Source organism: Erythranthe guttata, chromosome 11, assembly GCF_056151865.1.
Source record: "Erythranthe guttata isolate IM_541 chromosome 11, IM_541, whole genome shotgun sequence".
Taxonomy (NCBI): Eukaryota; Viridiplantae; Streptophyta; class Magnoliopsida; order Lamiales; family Phrymaceae; genus Erythranthe; species Erythranthe guttata.
In genome coordinates, this window is record NC_142543.1 from 7,485,001 (window position 1) to 7,507,338 (window position 22,338).

General features: G+C 34.2%; 1 protein-coding gene and 3 non-coding genes across 4 annotated transcripts; all 4 read right to left on the reverse strand.

The window, feature by feature from the left end:
* Window positions 1-5,423: 5,423 nt before the first annotated feature.
* TRNAT-UGU (transfer RNA threonine (anticodon UGU)) lies at window positions 5,424-5,495 on the reverse strand. The gene has a single exon. It is a non-coding gene; the product is annotated as a tRNA-Thr (tRNA).
* A 5-nt stretch (window positions 5,496-5,500) lies between these two features.
* TRNAT-AGU (transfer RNA threonine (anticodon AGU)) lies at window positions 5,501-5,574 on the reverse strand. Its single transcript has one exon. It is a non-coding gene; the product is annotated as a tRNA-Thr (tRNA).
* A 3,225-nt stretch (window positions 5,575-8,799) lies between these two features.
* On the reverse strand, window positions 8,800-8,871 carry TRNAT-UGU (transfer RNA threonine (anticodon UGU)). The gene has a single exon. It is a non-coding gene; the product is annotated as a tRNA-Thr (tRNA).
* Window positions 8,872-14,868: 5,997 nt separating this feature from the next.
* RBR1 (retinoblastoma-related 1) lies at window positions 14,869-21,792 on the reverse strand. The gene is made up of 19 exons (XM_012995555.2): window positions 21,580-21,792; window positions 21,386-21,487; window positions 20,828-20,935; window positions 20,536-20,660; window positions 20,347-20,443; window positions 20,177-20,223; window positions 19,427-19,625; window positions 19,133-19,199; window positions 18,835-19,011; window positions 18,533-18,732; window positions 17,604-18,444; window positions 17,298-17,460; window positions 17,128-17,200; window positions 16,346-16,522; window positions 16,137-16,256; window positions 15,896-16,040; window positions 15,616-15,728; window positions 15,407-15,522; window positions 14,869-15,309 (listed from the first exon to the last, which is right to left on the reverse strand). The coding sequence occupies exons 2-19, from the start codon at window positions 21,467-21,469 to the stop codon at window positions 15,159-15,161; spliced, it is 3,003 nt and encodes a 1,000-aa protein (XP_012851009.1). The 5' UTR covers window positions 21,470-21,487; window positions 21,580-21,792; the 3' UTR covers window positions 14,869-15,158.
* Window positions 21,793-22,338: the final 546 nt, after the last annotated feature.

Here is a 22,338-nt window from a genome sequence, read left to right on the forward strand (position 1 = left end):
CAAAACAAAAAACCCAAAAAAATAATTATATTGATGTTGTTGACAGTAATATTATTGTGTTTACAGTTATTTTACTGTCAACGACAGTAATTTAATTACGTTGACTTGTCACCAAATCAAAAAAAATAAAAAATAAAACAAAAAAAAAATAATAATAATAATATTACATTAATTTACTATCAACGGCAGCACAATTACATAAACGTATTGTCAACGACAGTACAATTACGTTAATTTGCTGTCATTGACATTACGTTAATTTACTGTCAGTGACACCACAATTCCGGTCAATGTTTAGCGGCGGACGTAAAAAAAAAAAAACCAAAAAAAAAAAAAAACTAAAAAAAGTCAACGCCAGAGACCGCCGGAAACCGGCGAAAAAAAAAAGAAAAAAGCAAAAAAAAAAAAAAAAAGTCAACGCCGGAGATAACGCCGGAAACCGGCGAAAAAATCTTAGAGAAAAAAAATTAAAAAAAAATAAAAAAAAAATAATTGAAAAGTCAATGCCGGAATCCGGCGGCAAAAAAAAGTTTTTTGAAAAAAAAATGTTTGTGAAAAAAAAAAGTTTTGGGTCAAAATTGAATAATTTGTGAAATTTGGGGTCAAATGGTGATTAAATTAAGTTAAAGGATGAAATTGGAGCATATTAAAGTATGATCCAAAAAAAAGTCAAAATATAATTTTTGTGGTCAAAATTGGATTTTTGTGGACAAAATTGATTAAATTGAGGTTACAATTAAGAATTAAGTATAAATGGTGGAGGGTAATATTGGGATATACATGAGTGTTTCCTTTATTTATAATAATATTAAAGGGATGGGCTTATTGGTGAAAGAGATATAGCCCATAAACCTAGAATAATAAACATGTTTGGTTGGGGACTTATGCACAAAAACCCCTATTTGTTTTATTACGAAATAATATTGTTTTCAAACAAAGGAGTTGGCACAATCATTTTTTTAAATAGCATTCACGTATGCCGAGTGGATAAATTCAAGGGTCGTTTGTTTTTGTTTTTTTTAAGGGTCTATTAGATATAACTCCCTTAAACATTCAAATAATAGGGTAGACCCAAATTTAAATTTGCCATTTTGATAAAAGCCCAAGCTTTTCGTAATTACATAATTACCCTCAATCAAATCCCACAAATCCCGTTACTTTACCTTTTGAAATAATATCAAATCCCTTCCTATTTTCCCGTTAACACACTATCACCCCAAAACCCACTATCAAATAAACTGCAAAAACCTCCCAGAACCACTTCCCGGTACGACCGATCGAAAGGGGAAGAAATCTGCACTGCCGTGAAACGACGATTTTCGTGGACTCCGAGCAAGCCGCCGTAGGTACGTCTTCGTCGGTCGCTGCATCGCTATCGTCCATCGATTTGTTCATATGTTTTGGCTAAATCGACTATCACGTTTGTATAATTGCAGGTCTGTTATAATCGCATACCGAATTCGAGCACTAAATCACTGATATTGCAACAATTAATGGGCAGGACATCCACCAGAAGTGATATCGTCGTTGGCCGCCGTCGCCGTCGCCGTCACTGCTCCAATCTAGGGTTACTCAAATCTAGGATTACTCAAATCTAGGGTTTTGATAATTCTTCGGCCCATAGTTGATTAACGAGATGCATAGTCGAATTACATCTATATTAATATACTATCCCATATCATTTAATAGACTATCACACTGGTATAATTTTACTATGGATCTCGTTAATCGACTATGGGCCGAAGAATCATCAAAACCCTAGATTTGAGAAGTGACGGCGGCGGATTTGTGTTTTAAAATTAATAGACTATCTCATATCTTTTAATAGACTATCTCATGTATCTAATTCGACTATGGGTTTAGTTAATTGACTATTGGAAAAATAATAATATATATGGAAACTGAATAATATGTTTGTTTGAAATACTAATCAATTAAGGTAATTTTCCTTATTATATGAAAACGATTAGGGTAAATAATAATATATATGAAAAAATAATAATATATATGGAAACTGAATAATATGTTTGTTTGAAATACTAATCAATTAGGGTAATTTTCCTTATATCATGTAATAGACTATCTTATTGATCTAATTCGACTATGGATCTCGTTAATCGAATATGGATCCCGTATTATCCAACCACATAGTATATTAATAATTTCAATATAGTACATTAATCTGCATTAATAAATGACAATATACCACTGAAATGAAATGTAGTGATATGAAATTGTGTTACAAACAATATACCACTGAAATGACAAGAACATTGAGAACAACACCAACGTAAAGTATTCCACATAACCAATAAAATAGTACATTAATAATCTCATAATTTCAATCTAGGGTTTTGATAAAATACATAAAACACATCATAACACAATCAAACCAATATGTCGAGTTAAAAAACTCTAGTACATTAATAATCTCATAATAGTATAATAAAATGATAATGGTAGTATCATACGGTATTCATAATAGTATACTACTGTATTACAACGGTTTAACACTTAACCGAAGTTACCGAGCCATTACATCGTAAACACCTCTTTATAGCAACCAACCCACCAAACCTCAACAAAATCCGTACGAAATTCACCATCGAAAAAACCTAAAATCATGAAACAAAATTAAAAATGCAGAATACTAAAAAATGATTAAATAGACTGCAAATACATTTGAATGATAATACATTAATATCATCAAAAAAAAACTTAAAATGCAAAATCCATACGCTAAATTAAAAAAGACTACGAACTATATTTTAATGTACTACCCAGCACACTTAAATCGGTTGTTATAAACAAATAAACCAACTATCGATCGGGATAAAAACATGAACTCGACCACAGCGGACAATTATTCCGATTATTGCATAAACCAACTAGGAAGCTCATATAAAACAACTCTGGTCTGATCTGCGTGAACCATCCTCTTCTAACTCTGTCAATCCTCTTCCAAACAAACATCATCGGCCAAAAAAAACGATATATATATGACGGAATAATTTTGTTAAAAAACGTTCTACTTAATAGAATCAAGTACCGTACACGACAATCATGAACATTGAGCAAAAAATAAAAACGAATAACGCATTCATACCCGCTTACCAACGTCCAACAACAAACGCTCAAAAATCGATCCTATTTCCACGACGGTGCAGAAATCTTCAAAGACGATAAAACCCGCTGGAACGATGAAGAGAATCTTCAAAAAATATTGTACACGATTTGATATAACGGCCAATGATCTCACGTAAATTTATTCCGTGATTTTAGGCAACGTATCAGCAAATCTCAAATCACGTATTAAAGGAAATAAATGCCGTTTAATAATAAAACAGGGATATTAAAGGGAAATTGTATAATATCTTTTGCCAAGTTGGCAAAATTGGGTGTATCTCAAAAAGGGGAAAAAAATTGGATCTACCTCATTAGAAAATATGAATAAGGGGGTTTTCCCTAATAAACCCTTTTTTTAATTGCCTTATAAACTCATCGTCCTAGAACCATACCGGTTCTCTAATAAATGATTATCCTACTATACCGTATCGTATCGAAATATTTTGGTAGGGCAACGGTGCTCAATATTATTAAAAATTAAAATAATATTATCCTACCGTATTAATTAAGAATGATAAATAAAATTTTATTGTAATAATTACTTTATTTTATATAAAAATTGAAATAGTATGCTACCTAACTACTATTTGTTTCTTAAAAAAAAAACTAGTTAAAATTTAGAGGCCTTAGGATATAGGTCCCTGGTGACAAAACTTATTTGAACTAAATGACAAGTCTAACTAACATCTGCTTCACATCATTTGTAAAATTCATTCCAAAAAATGTCCATCCACTAAAAAATTCAAATTATTCATTAAGTAAATTCCAAAGTGCATTTATCATTGTATTTATTATGCATTTAATATTTTCATATTTCCATCTAATATTTTCTTTATTTATAATATCCGTTTGTTTTCCTTTTTTTTCTTTATTCATTTTAGCATTTTATACACTGTTATAAAAATTTATTTATTTTTTTCCTTTTTTTCTACATAATATCGAGAATTACCAGGAAAAAAAAAAGAGATATACTATTTTTTTATTTTTCTTTATTTCTTTTTATTTCAAAATACATATTTTTTTAAATTTTTCTTTAGTAGACTATGGTATAATGTGATGTACTATAGTATACTACAATGTAGTGGTAGTATACTACAGTGTAGTGGTGTACTATGGTATACTAAGGAGTAGTATAGTATACTACGGTGTACTATGTTTTACTACCAAACCCTAGCCACCAAAAACTCCCAGCCGTCGCAAACCCTAACAGCCAACGCAGCGGCCGCCATCCCTAGCAACCCACGCTCACAGTCACCGCGACTGTAGCCACTACCAACTTTGGGAAAACCTAGATCTGGCATTCGAACCCAAGTCAAGCAAAAATCTTTCAAAACACAAGGAAATCATATCCAATTGATTATTCAAAATATAATTTCCATAATATCTCAACCATAATCACAGCCCCCGCCCGCACAGCCCCCACCACGCCTCCACCCGTCGTTGCCGCCTCCACCACACTCCCTCGATCCACCGCCCTTGCTCCTGCTCCCTCCATCGCCGACGGCAACGGTTTCCTTCGTGCAACTACTGAAGAAAAAGAGAAAGATAGAGAGATGAGAGAAAAAACGAGAGAGAAAGGGAGATAGAGAGAAAACATGAAAGATAGAGATAACGTGTGAACGTGTGAGAGAGAAAGATTGAGAGAGAGAATGTGTGAGAGAGAAATAAAAAAGAAAAAAAATAAATCTAAATTGAACGTGAATGTATAGGTTTATAGGATTTAGGTTATAAAGGTAAGATGGGGATTAAAAAAAATTAGGGATGTGCCTATATATTATTTCAAACTAAGAATATAATTAAAAGATTAAATTTGGGCTTGTCATTTAATTCAAATTAGGTTTCCTTTGAGGGATTCATGCCATATTACCCCTAAAATTTAGTATACTCTTTATTTATGTGAAAAATATTTCCCATTGCTTTCATTAATAATGATTAATAATGATATAATTTACGTAACGTTAAGAGTTTTTATGTTATAATTTTATTTAAGAAATATTTTATATTAGGTAAATTAAGAATTATTTAAAATACTTTTATCTTAAATGTCTTAATTCCACTTTGCACCCTCGAAATAGAGTATTTTGGCACTTTGCACCCTTGAAAAACAATAATAGCACTTTCCACCCTCAAAACACAATAAATCATGGACAATGCACCATGAATTGAATAATAAAGAGAATTTCATTTTTTATTGGGTTTTTCTTTTGGGGTTCAAAATAACAAAATAAATTGTTATTTTTTTCAACCTCCAATCTAATTTCGAGCGCACGGTAAAACAAGAAATTATGATTGAAAGTTGCCCTCACGCAGGATCGAACTGCGGACCTTCAGTTTACAAGACTGGCGCTCTACCACTGAGCTATAAGGGCATCAATGCTTTCATTGAGAGTTGAACTCAAGACCTCCCGCTTACTAAACGGGTGCTCTAACCAACTGAGCTATGAAAGCTTTCGAGAATGAATTTGTATTTGTATTTGTTTCTCTACGAAGCATTGCAACCTTCTATGGATAGATTCTACCGCCTGTAAATAAAGGCAGAATTTTGCCAATTCGGTACCTAATTTAATTGGTAATTACGAGATAGTTCTTCTCATTCTTCTTTTCCTTTGTCAAAGTTTCGTTCGTTGTTCAACTTCGCCGTGGGTCGAATATTAGTGCAATTATTTGATAATTGATTGTTATACCTTAGGAGATTACCGAGAAGAAATTGTTGCACCATCGGCAGCCCGGAAATGTTGTCTTACGAGAACTGTTTCGGCTAGGGGTGGAAATCGGACGGATCGGATCGGATATAGGCTATTCGGAAAAATTCCGATTTTTTTCGGAACCAAAATATGCCTTCTGATTCCGATTCCGAAAATTTCGGAATCTGAAAGTGAGTTCCGATTCCGATTTAATCGGAAAAATCGGAATATTCGGAATTTTCGGAATATTCAAAATTTTCAGAAAATTCTCAAGAAAAGGAGGAAAACAGAAAAGTAATCGAAAACAAAAAAAAAAAAAAAAAATCAGCAACACAATCCCATGGCTGACATTTCCAGATAGTTGAACACAATCTAGAATGTTATCCCTTCATATTACCCGAACAAAATGACATATTACAAGTTAATAATTCTTAAAATAATTAAATATCTACTGAAGCCATAGAGAAACAGAGAAAAATAAAAGTGGGGCGCGGCGCGGCATTGCGGAGAAGAAAGAAGAAAAGTGAAGAAAAAGGAAAATGAAAGATTAGGTGAAGCTGCCGAGAAGAAAGAAGAAATGTGAAGAAAAAAGAAAATGAAAGATTAGATGAAGAAAACGGCGCAGAGAAGAAAGTGAAAATAGGGATTATTAGGTTTGAGAGGAGATGTTGGATAGTTGAGTTCTAAAATGGACCATTATTACTTGGGCCAAAATTTTAAAATAATTACAGCAAATAATTTATAGCCCAGCCCAATCTGGGCCTTAGTTTTAGTAAGCAATATGAAACCATATATATTTTGAAAATCGGAAAAAACTGGAAAAAAATCGGAAAAAAATCGGAAAATTTCGGAATTATTTTGGATCGGAATTCGGAAATTCCGAAATTTTATATCAAATTCCGATTCCGATCCGATTTTTTTCGGAAAATTCGGAAATCGGAATTTCGGAAATTGGACTATAGAAAATCGTTCCAAAATCGGAAATATTCGGATCGGATTCGGCGGAAATCGGAAATTCTGTTCCGATTTCCACCCCTAGTTTCGGCAAACCTCAATCAATTCTACATATTTCACAAATTCCATATTTTCGTTTTCTTTTTTCAAACAAGTGAGTACAAGCACTGGCGGAACTTGATAGGGGCATGGGGGGGCCGTTGACCCCCCAAGAAAAGACAAATTAGATATTTGGTATTAAATTTTTTGAATATTACTTTTGGCCCCTCCAAAGTTTTTGTAAATATTTATCTTGACCCATTAATTTTTTTGTCTTTTCTCCAAAATCTTATATAAATTATAGATAAATATATCATATTTAATATAAAATATAAAATAAGATGGTTAAAACTTGTATTATTTTAAATAAAATTTATGAATATTACTTATTTTTGAATTTTTTTTATCTAACACCTTAAAAAAAAGATGAGATCGTGCCATGAATCTCCAAAATATTAAGTGTAGGAAAACCTAGATCTGGCATTCGAACCCAAGTCAAGCAAAAATCTTTCAAAACACAAGGAAATCATATCTAATTGATTATTCAAAATATAATTTCCATAACATCTCAACCATAATCACAGCCCCCGCCCGCACAGCCCCCACCACGCCTCCACCCGTCGCCGCCGCCTCCACCACACTCCCTCGATCCACCGCCCCTGCTCTTGCTCCCTCCATCGCCGACAGCAACGGTTTCCTTCATGCAACTACTGAAGAAAAAGAGAAAGATAGAGAGATGAGAGAAAAAACGAGAGAGAAAGGGAGATAGAGAGAAAACATGAGAGATAGAGAGCACGTGTGAACGTGTGAGAGAGAAAGATTGAGAGAGAGAACGTGTGAGAGAGAAAAAAAAAAAAGAAAAAAAAATCTAAATTGAACATGAATGTATAGGTTTATAGGATTTAGGTTATAAAGGTAAGATGGGGATTAAAAAAATTAGGGATGTGGCTATATATTATTTCAAACTAAGGATATAATTAAAAGATTAAATTTGGGCTTATCATTTAATTCAAATTAGGTTTCCTTTGAGGGACTCATGGCATATTACCCCTAAAATTTATTATACTCTTTATTTATGTCAAAAATATTTTCAATTACTTTCATTAATAATGATATATAATTTACGTTACGTTAAGAGTTTTTATGTTATAATTTTATTTAAGAAATATTTTATATTAGGTAAATTAAGAACTTATATTTAAAATATTTATATCTTAACTGTCATAATCCCACTTTGCACCATCGAAATAGAGTATTTTGGCACTTTGCACCCTCGAAATAGAGTATTTTGGCACTTTGCACCCTTGAAAAACAATAATAGCACTTTGCACCCTCAAAACACAATAAATCATGGACAATGCACCATGAATTGAATAATAAAGAGAATTTCATTTTTTATTGGGTTTTTCTTTTGGGGTTCAAAATAACAAAATAAATTGTTATTTTTTTCAACCTCCAACCTAATTTCGAGCGCACAAAGTGTGAAAAAAAATAATTACACCGAATTGTTGAAATACTGATTGGCTAAGTAAATCCGATAAACTTTAACTAGGGAAGGTTCAAGATGAGATATTTTACCTATCCCGATGTTTTATTATTCACTAGAGGAAATTGGACTAATATATAGATCTTATGCGATAAGATTGGAAGAACAATTTTATTCATATGGGGATTGTTGGAAAACTTTCATGATTTCCAATAATTATTATTGAGTAATATTAATTAAATTATGTGAATATTAATTTTATTATTTACTTGATCATAATCACGAAGTAATCTATTGAATGTTAAAGTTCAACAAAACGTGGGCTCGATGAGATCCAGCGATAGGACTAATATGGTTTTAGGTGTCCATAAGTATTACGTTTGGGGACATTTAGTACTTAGTCAAATTATTTGAGCCAAAACTCAAATAATAAAATGTTTTTCCCAAACCAAATAAATTATTAACTAGCCTATGTTTCGCATGGTAAAACAAGAAATTATGTTTGAAAGTTGCCCTCACGCAGGATCGAACTGCGGACCTTCAGTTTACAAGACTGACGCTCTACCACTGAGCTATAAGGGCATCAATGCTTTCATTGAGAGTTGAACTCAAGACCTCCCTGTCACGGACTTGTTCCCTCAACAAAGAACCGTGCGGCCTTAGCTCCTTCTCGCCCCTCGCGATAGCTAAGTCAGCCTCTCCCGAATTGTGTTGCGAATACTTAAGTGATGGAAAACGAAGAAAGAAAGTAAGAAGACAAGAGAGTTGGTAGAAGAATACTTTATAGCTTGAATACTTGTTGGATTTGTTGGATGTTTACAAATGAGGACCCTACCTCTATTTATACAAGACCACCTCCTCAATGGACGGTGGAGATCGATATGATCTAACGGATGGGAGTGGAACAATCCCTTGATTGTCTCTACCTACCACCACCTACCTCTACCTACCTAAAATATCTCTACCTACCACTATACAATTGGGCCAACTTGGGCCTAACCCTATTTGGGCTTCATCTTGGATTCTTTATAACCTCCCCAACCCAAGGGAAATCGACAAGGGGTTGGGTCAAGACTAGCGGGCCGTGACATCCCGCTTACTAAACGGGTGCTCTAACCAACTGAGCTATGAAAGCTTTCGAGATTCAATTTGTATTTGTATTTGTTTGTCTACGAACCATTGCAACCTTCTATGGATAGATTCTACCGTCAATAAATAAAGGTAGAATTTGGCCAATTCGGTACCTAATTTAATTGGTAATCACGAGATAGTTCTTCTCATTCTTCTTTTCTTTTGTCAAAGTTTCGTTCGTTGTTCAACTTTGCCGTGGGTCGAATATTAGTGCAATTATTTGATAACTGATTGTTATACCTTGGGAGATTACCGAGAAAAAATTGTTGCACCATCGGCAGCCCGGAAATGTTGTCTTATGGGAACTGTTTCGGCAAACCTCAATCAATTCTACATATTTCACAAATTCCATATTTCCGTTTTCTTTTTTCAAACAAGTGAGTACAAGCACTGGCGGAACTTGGTAGGGGCATGGGGGGGCCGTTGACCCCCCAAGAAAAAAAAAATTAGATATTTGGTATTAAATTTTTTGAATATTACTTTTGGCCCCTCCAAAGTTTTTGTAAATATTTATCTTGACCCATTATTTTTTTTTTGTTTTTTCTCCAAAATATTATATAAATTATAGATAAATATATCATATTTAATTTAAAATATAAAATAAGATGGTTAAAACTTGTATTATTTTAAATAAAATTGATGAATATTACTTATTTTTGAATTTTTTTATCTAACACCTTAAAAAAAAGATGAGATCGTGCCATGAATCTCCAAAATATTAAGTGCAGTATATTATTAGAATAATTTGAATTAATTTAGAATTTTTTGTGATGATTAAAATATGGTGTGTGTGTGTGTATATATATATATATATATATATATATATATATATATATATATATATATATATATGATATTTTAATTAAAAATTAGTTATATAAACTTAGTTTTTGTAATGTTTTGTGCACCTAAAATTTTAGTTAGCCGCCTACATTTTGATTCTGGTTCCGCCCCTGAGTACAAGTAAATTTTTACGCAGATTGTTATATATGATACCAACATTTATCCCTAATGATAAAAATACGGCTGGATTCTCTTCCCTGGTGGTAAAACAAGAAAAAAGAAAAAGAGCAACCACAAGAGGTTTCTTTATGTATTTTGAAGCTTTTGTTTTTTCCTGCTTATACACTTTTTTTTTTCCAGCTTATAGGCCCATTTTCCTCAAAAAATGTCATGTACGTATCATTAATTTTGATACTATATAAAAACGTGTTTCTTACATAAAGATATAATATTGAATACGTAAAATTTTGTTTAGTTCTGATATTTTATGAGTACTAAGTCTCCTAAAATTTGTATTAGTTACGATTTTTTACTTTTCACAATATTTTCCATCATTATAAATTTAAAGACGCACTATTTACACGGCATTTTTATCTCCTCTCATCACAATGATATATTTTTTTTACTATAACCTTACAATAAATGTCCAAAACACCTTTAAATAATAAAATTTTGTGTGCCCTAATATTTTGTTCCACCATCACAGTCTATATTATTTGTCACACAATCACATCAAGAATGCAAAGTAACAAACGAAGTTACACTTTTGATGAACAAAGATGAGAAATTGTCACAAAAGAAAAGAACATGAGTTTCTCGACACATATACAAAACAATTATCCAAAATCTTCGATTGAGTTATAAATTCAAAATATCTGAAGTTATGAGTAATATTGGGAAAGATGAGAAATAAAATGAGAGAAGATGTCGAATTTTATGTTGGTGGTGAATTTGGGATTATTATTTTAGGATAAAGGTTAAATAGTAAAACAAAGTAGTAAAATAAGTTTTTTTAATATATAAATTAAAGTAGGTGGTGTAAAGAGATAAACAGACGGTGGAAATAGCGCGTCTCTAAATTTATTGCCCACCGCCGTGATAGCATTTATTCCCAACAACATGTAAACATGATACAAGTTTGTAGATTATTTCAATAATTAATAAATACCAATGTTGTAAATACTATAGATTATAGGGTATTCTTGCACCAAAAAAGGCGAAATCCCTCGCCCCCAGGGCCCGACAAGGATTGATGGAGGAATGTAAATCATGCTAACTCAACGGCCCGTTAAGGTAGCGGACCCGGACCTGGTGCCCACAAGGAACCAACCCTCATTAGAGTTGAAATTCCCGCACTGCGACTGCCAGGATTCGATCATAGGACCTTGCACCAACTTACCACCTCCGGAACCAGTTGAGCTACACCCACGATTATAGGGTATTCTTATTCTTACCAATTTAGAGGGTATTTAACTTCCAACTTCCAACTTATTTCATAACTTACCCTCATTAGCTCTACTACTTTCTAAAGTGTCTCACGATGTAGGTATTACTCCATGTCTAATTCTTATGTAACCTCCATTTGTAACTTCCTGGTTGGTATACCACTTATATTAATGAGAAAAACTTCGTCCCTATCTAATCCCCATAATTTTCTCTCTATGGAGTTGTTCTTTGCGTTATCTATTTCTCTCGTTCTCATTGTTTACATTATACTCTACTAAATTATTCTCAATCACCAAACCAAAGAGCTAGCTAGATAAATAAGTCATTTTACAACATGTCACCAGCACGAAGTGCTCGTCATGATCGTGGAAAGACAATTGTTCCTGAGACAGTGGTCTGGGAGAATGTATAATAGTCTCCGTAATATTTGGATTTCAGCGTTTTAAGTGAGCCTTAATCCCTTTCCATTCGATTTCGTAAGAGATGCATGGTAGATCTATATAATGGCATGAAATGTAAAAAGTATATATTTATCTTGAAGTCACTACTTCATTTATTCCGTGACGTTCTTGACAATATGACATATAGTGGGTAATCTTTATTCCATGGATAGTGTGATTAAAATGCATTCATATTTCATATAATAATGGCTATGAGCGTGTGAAATGATATCTTCTTATTGGGCCAAACTATTACATGTTCAAGTATGAAATAGTGTTGCACCAACTTACATGAATTTGGGTGTCTCAATCGTGCTCTATCATATGAGATAGTGTCATGAATTATGGTCTATCATATGAAAGTTATGAACGTGCATGAACATGTAGACCGGGAGTTTTAATGAATTAAAACATACATGAATTTTTTTATGGAGGTTAAATTCTCATAAAATACTTTTTTTAAGGAACATTTTCATAAAATACTAACACTACATACTATATTCGATTCGAGATAAAACACATGAGCAAACTCGAGTTCACCAATCTTAATGTATACGGGGAAAAATTTATGGGTTAGAGAAGGGATGTTAAGATCCACATGCTTAGTATGAAACTGAGAATTGTTGTCGAGTACAATATGCTAAAAAATCAGAAGATTGAGGCTATAACTCTGATCAAGAGACACTTAGATGAAGTCCTTTATTTGAACTATATTCATTAATAGAGAATCCCCAGAAATTATGGGATGTACTCGTTAATCATTTTGATCACCAAAAAACTATAATTCTGCTTGAAGCAATGATTAAGTGGATCCTATTATGGTTTATGTAAAATCCGGATCAGAATCAGATCAAACATACATATTATATATGTGGTGGATTAAGTCATTGTCACGCACTTGTAGTGCGAGGAATGTTGTGGTTGCAGATGCAAAATAAAAATGCACCACCACATAATAACTTGGTAGGGACCAACATTCTCAATGTGGAGTTTGTTGCTCAGCATCCATACTTGGGTATATCTGACCAAAGGCACAGTATTGGGATATGATAGGAGTATTTTTTTTTTGAACACATAAAAACGTACTATATTACATATTTAACAAAAGTTGCGGTTACAAAACACGGGTAGTACATCTAGCAAAATTCGATATTTTATTTTAATATATATAACTAGTAAGAAACGGGGGACAATCATCATAGAACAAAACTTCATCAAGATTTAGCTCCGCCCCTCGTTTTGCTAATACGTCCGCTACGCTATTAAGTTCCCTATAGCAGAAGTTAATGACGACATCCTAGAATTCAGTCAACAACTCCTGAAGGTTCTTGAGAAGTGTTTTGTGGCTGATGTGAGGTACTTCCTGCCTATTTAAACATGACAACAAAAAAGTTGAATCTGTTTATATAACAAGTTGTTGAATATCGAAATTTATTGCCTGTTGGAGCCCAAATAAGCAAGCCCAAATTTCTGCTTTATTATTTGTTGTATACCCGATATTCTTGGAAAAAGCAGAGACGAAATTTCCAACATCATCTCGGATAATTCCACCAATACCCGCTATTCCCAGGCCTTTATTTGACGAGCCATCAGTGTTGATTTTGAACCAGTTTGTCGGGGGAGGTTTCCATTTGAGAGTTAAAGTAATTTTCGGAGGTTTAGGTTGGGTATTTTGGAGGGAATAGTGTGTTGACATATTCTAGATTAAAAAGTTATTAATAGGTTTATTTTGGAAAATGAATTCATTTCTAGCTTTCCACATCGACCAAAATAGTATATTTTAAATTTCTTATTACTTTCCAGCCCCAAAAAATTTTTAAATTTTAATTTTGACCCCAAAATAGTTTTTTCCGTTAATAACGGACATGTGACGGCAGAAAATCGAAAGTGTTTAAAATTGAACCTTGGAGATGAACGTTGTTCATTTTGGAACAACGAAGACCAAAAGTGGAATCAGGCCAAAAATGAAATATCAAGAGTGTAATTCTCCCTCAATAGGCATTATGGTGTAATAATGGTGGGAGTGATAGTAGTTATCCATAATCTCCACGTATGTTTAACACTCCCCTACCTTTTTTCTTTTTCTTCTTTTTTTTTTTTTAACTATGAAGGCCTGAAAAACTATCGTACAATTCTCTTGTAAAAAGTTGTTCTCATACTTTATTGCTTAAAATGAAATGCTAAATGTCGTTTATATTTTAATAATATGTTTTATATAACTTCATGGGTTTTTCAATTTGATTCGTTAGCCAACATACTGGCCCACTAGGCAACGGGGCAACAACGGGCTACCACAAGCCTACCCTGAAAGTCCATGGAAGATATCGGTGTCCAATAGTAATAGGGGCTCCCTTATAAGCTCACACAAAATCTCACATTTTTCCAATGTGTTTGAAATGTTACATTTCTAACTTCAAATGTAATTTTGACTGTCTTGTTTTCTCAAATTGGTAAAAGTTTCAAACACAAAATTTGTAATTCTTTGAGTTAGTTTCTTATCCAACTTGATTCATGTACACCTTTCTCATTTGTCTTCTAATGTAGAAGCTATTCAATTTGGATTATAAAGCTAAGTCAAAGAACTACATATTCAGTGATTTGACGTTTGCTATATTTTAGAATAAAAGGGGTCAAAATTACATTTGTAATCAGAACGATACCAGTGAAATTGAAATGATTTTTATTTTTTAAAAGATGCTTACAATCTCGCTATCACCAATACATTCAATGACCTAATGCACTGATCCAACACAGAATACACATCTAATCTCAAAGCAGATTCGACGGGAAGAAAAACCCAATTTAGTACACTAGTGAAACATGAGGTATTTGTATTGTAGACAGAACTAAGTCTAACTTTATTAAAGAGCTGATCATACATAAATCGAAAACCATCACAAATCTCGGGATCAGGACTAACATGTATACGAGCTGGGGGTTCGTGGCGACCATTATATAATAACTCACCGCTCATATCAAACCCCACGGCATTGCTTTAACTATTGACCTACATTACCCAAAAAACATAAAAAAAATATCTACAAAGCATAGAAATCTGCAACTACAAAACTAGGAGTCCGGTTGCTCAGATTTAACAGGCATAGGTGGTGAAGATGAACAGCTTCCGTTTTGGACGTAAAGGCTTTTAGCAACCATAGAGTCTGTCACCAAGCCAACATCAACATCATCAAAATTGAGTGTGCCTCTGAGTTTCCGAGATCTGAAAAAAAAAATCAAACGGAGGAGTTTATATTGTGTGGTCAATGCATATCAAAATTTGGTAGGTTTTATTATTATCAAGTAAATAGAGAAATTACCCGTTCAAACGGTTATTAATTGCGGTCAGGTCCTTGGAAGGGCTCTGGTAAGCATGAGTACTTTCCCCAACACATGCATAATAGCTTTTAGAGCTATGAGAAATTAATGCATCCATCTGCAAAAATTCGTCAGAGATTATAAAATTGATAATAATATCAAACAATGTGTCACAAAATAAACGGAGGATGTGCACAGCTTCTTCTTATACCTTAGATGATCGCAATGGAGAGACATAAACATTGTGTGCTGCAGATACTTTCTTCGGTGACATGTCCGGAAGACTTGGAAATGGAGATGGTTTGGGTGATGCTGGACATGGACCTAATCGGGTCACAAATGATAAGGCCATATATATATATATATATATATATATATATATATATATATATATATATAAGATCAAATTTACAGGCTAGTTTCTCTTATTTATTTGCTTCCGTTTATTTCTCCAATAGTGTCGAAAGAAAAGTTGGGCAAAGAACACTAACCATCTATATTATTCTTGGTCTCCGGGGACTGAGAAGTAGTTTGTGTCGAACCACCTGGGGCAAGCTCAACTAGGAGTGGTTTTACCGCAGGAACAAATATTTCATTGTAAAATGTTATAATATCAATGTGATCTGGCCCGTTTTTCTGATTTAAAAAACAATCAAATGAAGAAAAAAAAACGTAAGAGATGATGCAAAAATAGTGTCTCAAAGCAAGAGGTTATGCAAAAAGTAAGTATACCCCATTGCGACGCTGAGCTGTCCAATCGACATAGACACTACGAAAAACTTGTGGTTTGCATTGAGGTTGCTTCCGATAATTGGAAATGATTTCTTTGAATGTCAGGTTCAGTTGGGAAATCTGCAATTAAGAAATTGATGTTATACAACAATAGCAAAGAGTAGCAGAGTATATCAACCTCAAAATAAGTCAAGAAACTTAAAGCAGACCTTAGCTACTCCGTAAAAGCAGCAAAGGATAATTTGGTCAATATGTCGGTTGAAAAACAGAGTTGTCCGTTGACCAAGGATCTTTTGGAAAAGGCAGTAGACAGACTCTCTTATCTGCTGGGAAAGCTGTAGCCTTTCAACCATGCCATTTATTCTTACAGCAGCTAACTTCACAATCTAATAAATAGAGTGAAAATTAGATTTGTAAACTGAAATAGGAAGATATATCAAATGGGTAATTGACATTAATGTGTGAGCACGTTTCGCAATAAGAGATATATTATTCAAAAGTTCCATATAAGACTGGCAACAACATCCTTGAAAAATTAAGTCTGAAGTAAATTTTAGTAATCTAATTCACCGACTAGCAGATTGATCAACTGAAATGCCTACTCGAAGAGTACACAAGACGGCCCTTTCTTACGAAGATTTAACAAAACATTGATGTAATTAGACAACACAAATTTTCAAGATTGGTTCATCCATTATATAAAATTATGGATTCGTACTACTAGTGACATTTTGGAGATTTGAATATGTGGCCTATTTCCATTAACTACCTCTTCAAGTTTATAAATAACAAATTCCTGCTTGAATTTTTGTCTCTATTGTGCAAATTGCAGCTATTACAGATGGGCAATATGTAGAACAAAGATAAATTTAGGGGTGATTTTGTAATACCTCGAGCCTGGAAGGGGTATTTATAATTTATAACTAAAGAGGGTAGTTTTTATAACCAACCCAATAAAACATATCAGGTGATTGGTTAACTGCATGTATACCTTGCTGAAGAACACATTGACTGCTGTTTCTGCACAAGTTTCCCCTCCACCACCTGGATTTGGTCTTGTAGGACTGTGAACAAGTAGAACGATAAGAAATGAACAAGAAGGTTAGAAAATAATGCTCGTTGATAAATCTGCCAATTTTCTAAGACTTAAGATGAAATTACCTGGCAAATGCAGACTGCAAAAAAGGTGGTGGAATCTTCGGTTTCAGATTGTTCAGGGCTAAAAAGCGATCCTTCACCGGCGAAGTGAATGAGTTCCGCTCAACTAATACACTCCGGTACTCAGTGCACAATCTTTTCGGTGAACAAATATCTCCATTTTGACCTGCAATATTATTTTAAGTGTGTCATTATGAAGCATGATTCACCTACCAAAAAAGCACAATGCCTACGAACTAAGGTTCTGGAACATGATATCAATACTTAAAAGGAACAATCTTTTTCTGAAGATATCTGAAAATTCATTACCTTGTTTTTCGTTCTTCAGCAAGGATTGCATGGGAGGTGATGCCCCACACGACACATCAAAGTGCATGGCAATCGCATCCAAAGATGGCATGGGTTCAGCTAATAAGCCAAGACGACTTATCTCTGTGGAAAGGGTTGATCTTGCTACTATCAAGGAGTTATACATTGAAGAGCCTTTTTCCCAAACCATGCTCTCCAAAAGTCGTTCTTCTAGAGAATTTAGATGTCTTCTGAGTTCTCTCGGGAGACTTTCCTCATGTCTGATGAAGCTCTCTATCACCTTACTGAGATCAAAAGCTGTTATCCCTGTTCTCTCCAAAACAGTTGGGAACAACATCGTCACAGTTTTATGCGTTGCCAGAACAAGCTCAGCAGAACAAGCAAGCATACATCTGTGAAATCTCTCATTGGTTAGCAAAGATGTTAAATTGTTTGCATGCAAAATCTGTGACTCCGCTGTGCACATTGCTTGCAGAACCCTGAAGTAAAGCTTCATTGCTTCCATTCGACGGTGTTGAGCCCACATGTTGTCCATCAAGCTTGCGTTTTGCCCTGGACCACTACTTGGAAAGATGGCCTCGAGTATTATCTGTGCCCTCCTAGTGACATCAGCAGTCACATCCCTGTCACATGACGACAGGAATCTCTCCAGATCAGCTGAAGGTTTAGATGGAAGTGGAGCTATAACTGTCCTTAGCCATTTTGCAGTTGTCATTGCAGTGCTGACAGGAGTAGCTGCTATCTTGTATATGCCACCATTCGAGTGACTTGCAGGAGACCGGTAAGGAGATAATGGACTTGTAAGTGTCTTTGTTGGGGAAGATATAACGTCCAGTTTCCTCTGAAGAATAAAAAAAGATATACATAACTTATAGCAACAAAAACTTGTACATTAGTGAAAACTCTTGAACATTTCACTAGAAACAAACCTTAGCTCCACCTCCATTCGTGGTTACAGCACCTCCAGATAAGCTACCTGAACCTAGCAGGCTGTCATTCTCATTGATGAAAATCCTCTCGTCCAATTCACCCACATTTTTATTTGCGGCATCATAATCTGTCTCTAGTAAGACTAAACTAGATGACAAAGATGATTCATCCATCAGATCTTCAAAGTAAATCAAACCATCTGCAGTTGGACATTAGACATAACAATAAAAACGTTGCATGAATGACATTAGACAGTCAATAATATGACAATAATACATCACTACAAACACATTAGACTAACCTGTGATAATATTTTCCAAGTTTTCAGGTTTACGTTCAGAAGCCAAGCAAGGCTTTTTACTCAGAATGTCAGCTATCAAGCTGTTTGCTTTTTCCATAGTTTTCTTTAACTCGTCTTCTGAGGTCTCATACATATTGCAAAGTGATGCAAGTAGGTCAACCTTGTCACCTTTCATAACTGCAAAGGATTTAACAAACTGAATGACACCTTGAACAGAGAAATAATGCCACAGAATAAATTTAATAGCCAAATAGAACTTTTCTTGGTAGAATATCAATATGATGAAGCGAGAATGTACCAATGTGTTCAGAATCACTGACGTTGAAATTTCTGAAGCGAGCAGGGACATGTATAAGGAGTATTGCCTGTTAACAGTTCCATACGAAGCAACAGTATAATTAGTCGGTGTACAGCAATTAGCTTAAGAATCAGTTTATTGTAACGAGTTTGCAGAACACAGGACCAAGTGCATATGAAAGTACAAATCTTTGGTGTCGTGTGTTATATAAAAAGATTCATAGTTAACTTTCCCTGACATATTCTAGTTCTAAAGATTCATAGTATCACCAATAAAGCATTAAAATCCACTGACCAGTACAGAAACTAGACCATGAGTGCATGTTACTAGGTCCTTGCAAAGACTGAAGACATGTACACGAAGCGCCAGAAATAGTAACCATCCGAAACGGTAATAGTCTGATTCACAGCCAGAGGTATTGGCAACAACTAATTGCTTGTCATTATTACCATCCGCAATAGAGAAAAATTCCCGAAACGCACGCTCGTACTTCCTGTCATGAAAGATAACAAAAATCTACTCACGATTTGAATGAATGGTGAAAACGTCATTTGAAATTTGGAACAGATAACTCATCTAAACAATGAAAGATTCACTATCATTAACAACACAGCTAATTGCTGTCAATGCATGACTAAACTTTAATTTTGTTGTGAAACCAAATTTGGCGATGAAAAATACATTCTATTAATAGTCAACGGGAGAAATATGCTTAAAAGATGAAAAATGGAACAGCAAGAACCATTCTTTTTCTCTGCCAATGCATAGCTACACGTTAAAAAAAAAAAAAAAGAATGCCATATTCAAGGAAAATGCACAAGTAAGAGTCATATTCCAAGAAGATTGGCAATTGGGCACATAATGCAAAACAAAAGTTAACGTTAGAGTGCGACTTGGAGTTTAAAATGCGCAAGGAACTTGAGCATATGAATAGCTAAATTGCTATGTTGCTAAATAGCTATTGAGTTGAAGATCAACAGCTAAAAGTGCATAAAATTTACAGCTAGTAGAAGGAGAAGGAAACTATATTTAGTGAATACTTACTTGCTCAAAACGGTCAAATGCACAAAGTTGGTTTGTGATTCCTTTGCCTGATGTACCAAACGAAGGAATGAGACAAAATAACAACAGAAATAAAAATCACAAGGTGAAACATGTTTGATCGAATAAAATATCTTGCTTGAATATAATATATCCCATGATCACTCAAGTACCTTGAGTCTTTTCTCCCAATCCCCGCCGTAAAGGTTATTCAAAATTGATCCAACCTTGATCAGAAACTGATGAAGTTCTTTGTAAAAATCAAAAACACTGCAGGGTAAAATGCAAAATCACAATGATGTACAGTTACTAATTTTCTAACATGCAAAGCAAAAAGTGATTCCCAACAAAAAGTAATATACTTGAGCCTTGCTGCTTTCAGAATCTGGCATAAAGAAAGTCCCTTCTCTGCGGGAGCACCATTCTCACTGAGCCTTCTCACTGAGTAGAGAACAAATGCAAACCAATACCGTTCGGCTTCATCCGGCTGATAATAAATAAAAATCAATAAGAAATCATGGACAAAGTAAATTTGACAGAAAATGCCATTCCATCAATGAAAATAAAAATGAATTCAATCGCATTAACAAAAAAATTAATAAATAAATAAATAAATAAAAGAGAATACGGAAAATAATAGCCAATAACACACACCGTCCCAGTTCCAACAGCAGAGAAATTAGTCATCAGAAGATTCTTGCTTTCATTAAACAACTTTGTCGCTTGTGTCAAAAAGTTGTCGTCAACCAACGGTAGATCATTCTGGTTATTATGACATACGGCAAAAAGCAAATGAACAGTTAGTTAAATAAGATAGTTAAAATTTGGATTCATATCTACAAAACATGACAGTTGTAATGAATTATTGTAACAAAAGGCACACTCAAGTATCGACCGTAATGTTAATCCTCACTAATATTATCCGCAAAAATATGAAGCATCTTAAGGAAAGTGAGCGGAGCCAATTAAATATTTAATCTTTAAAGCCAGAGGAACTTATTCACGTTTATTTCGTTTCTTTCCTTTTTTTTTTTTTTTTTTGTTTTTGGAGAAGGGTGAACTTATTCGCTTAAAATTATAGAAAACCAAAAGCTATAAACCACAAATTAACAGAAGGGAAGCACTCAATAAAATACAGAAGAAAGAAAAAAAGGGGGTAAAAAATTGACAAATTAAAGAGAAGACTGATAAAAAAAAAAAAAAAAGAGAGACCTTGCAAAACTGAGCGAAGCGCGCTTCAATGCTGGTGGTCCCACCTCCATCTTCGGGGCTCGAAATCTTCTTAAGCTCCGCCATTAATTTCAGATCTCCGATCTACTCAATTCACAGATCGGACAAAATTACAAGGGAAAAGCAAAACCCTAGTCATGTAGCCAACAAAAATGGAAGGAATTGAAACAACTCACCTGATAATTTCTAGATTTCCAACTTTTAGCTGCTTTGCTGGTGATGTTTCCCCCTTATCTCTATGAAGAAGAGAGAGAAACAGATACAGAGAGATAGAGAGAGAGAAATAGGTTTACGTTTTCTATTTTAGCATTTTTTTTAATTAGCGTTTGGGGGAAATAAACCCTTTTAGCTCTTCTCGCGCGGGAAAACATAGCATTATATGCCACATCACCATGCATCATAGCCGACACCATACATCACACCCAGTACACATGTGACGCGTGTCCCTAGGGCTTATTTTACCGCCAAATTTTGGCTCCGCCCGCCCAAATAAAATCTTCTTTTATTTATCCATTTTTTACCGTGATGATAAATAGTAGTAACGCTTCTTGAGACTTGAAGAAATAGTCTTCACTGTGTATCAAAATAAAAAAGGCAATAATCTTCGATCTAATTTTCAAGGTCCCTTGAAATTATGAATTGTAATATTTTGCGAGCTAAGAAAACATTAAACATTTTAGTGGTTATTGAAATGCATTTTTGTTTTGATATCTATGAATTGTGTATTTAGAAATAGGGTTGTTCATGGTCGGGTCGGTTGATTATCGGCCGATTATCGGCCCGACCCGACCAACCGACTCTTACAAATATGAAAAACCATTATCGGCCCGACTATTGTGAGTCAGGTAATGGTTGGCAACCGACTTTGTCGGTTGCCAAAACGGATCGGTTGAAATTATCGGCTACATATTAATTAAAATAAAAAAATAAAAAAA

Bases quoted from the DNA above. Each gene is read 5' to 3' on its own strand.
- RBR1 (XM_012995555.2), bottom strand. From the start codon at position 21,469: ATGGCGGAGCTTAAGAAGATTTCGAGCCCCGAAGATGGAGGTGGGACC. The intron at 20,224-20,346 runs GTACTTGAGTGA...TTGGTACATCAG, and splicing joins ATTGGGAGAAAAGACTCAAG to GCAAAGGAATCACAAACCAA. The intron at 19,012-19,132 runs GTACATTCTCGC...AATCCTTTGCAG, and splicing joins CAGTGATTCTGAACACATTG to TTATGAAAGGTGACAAGGTT.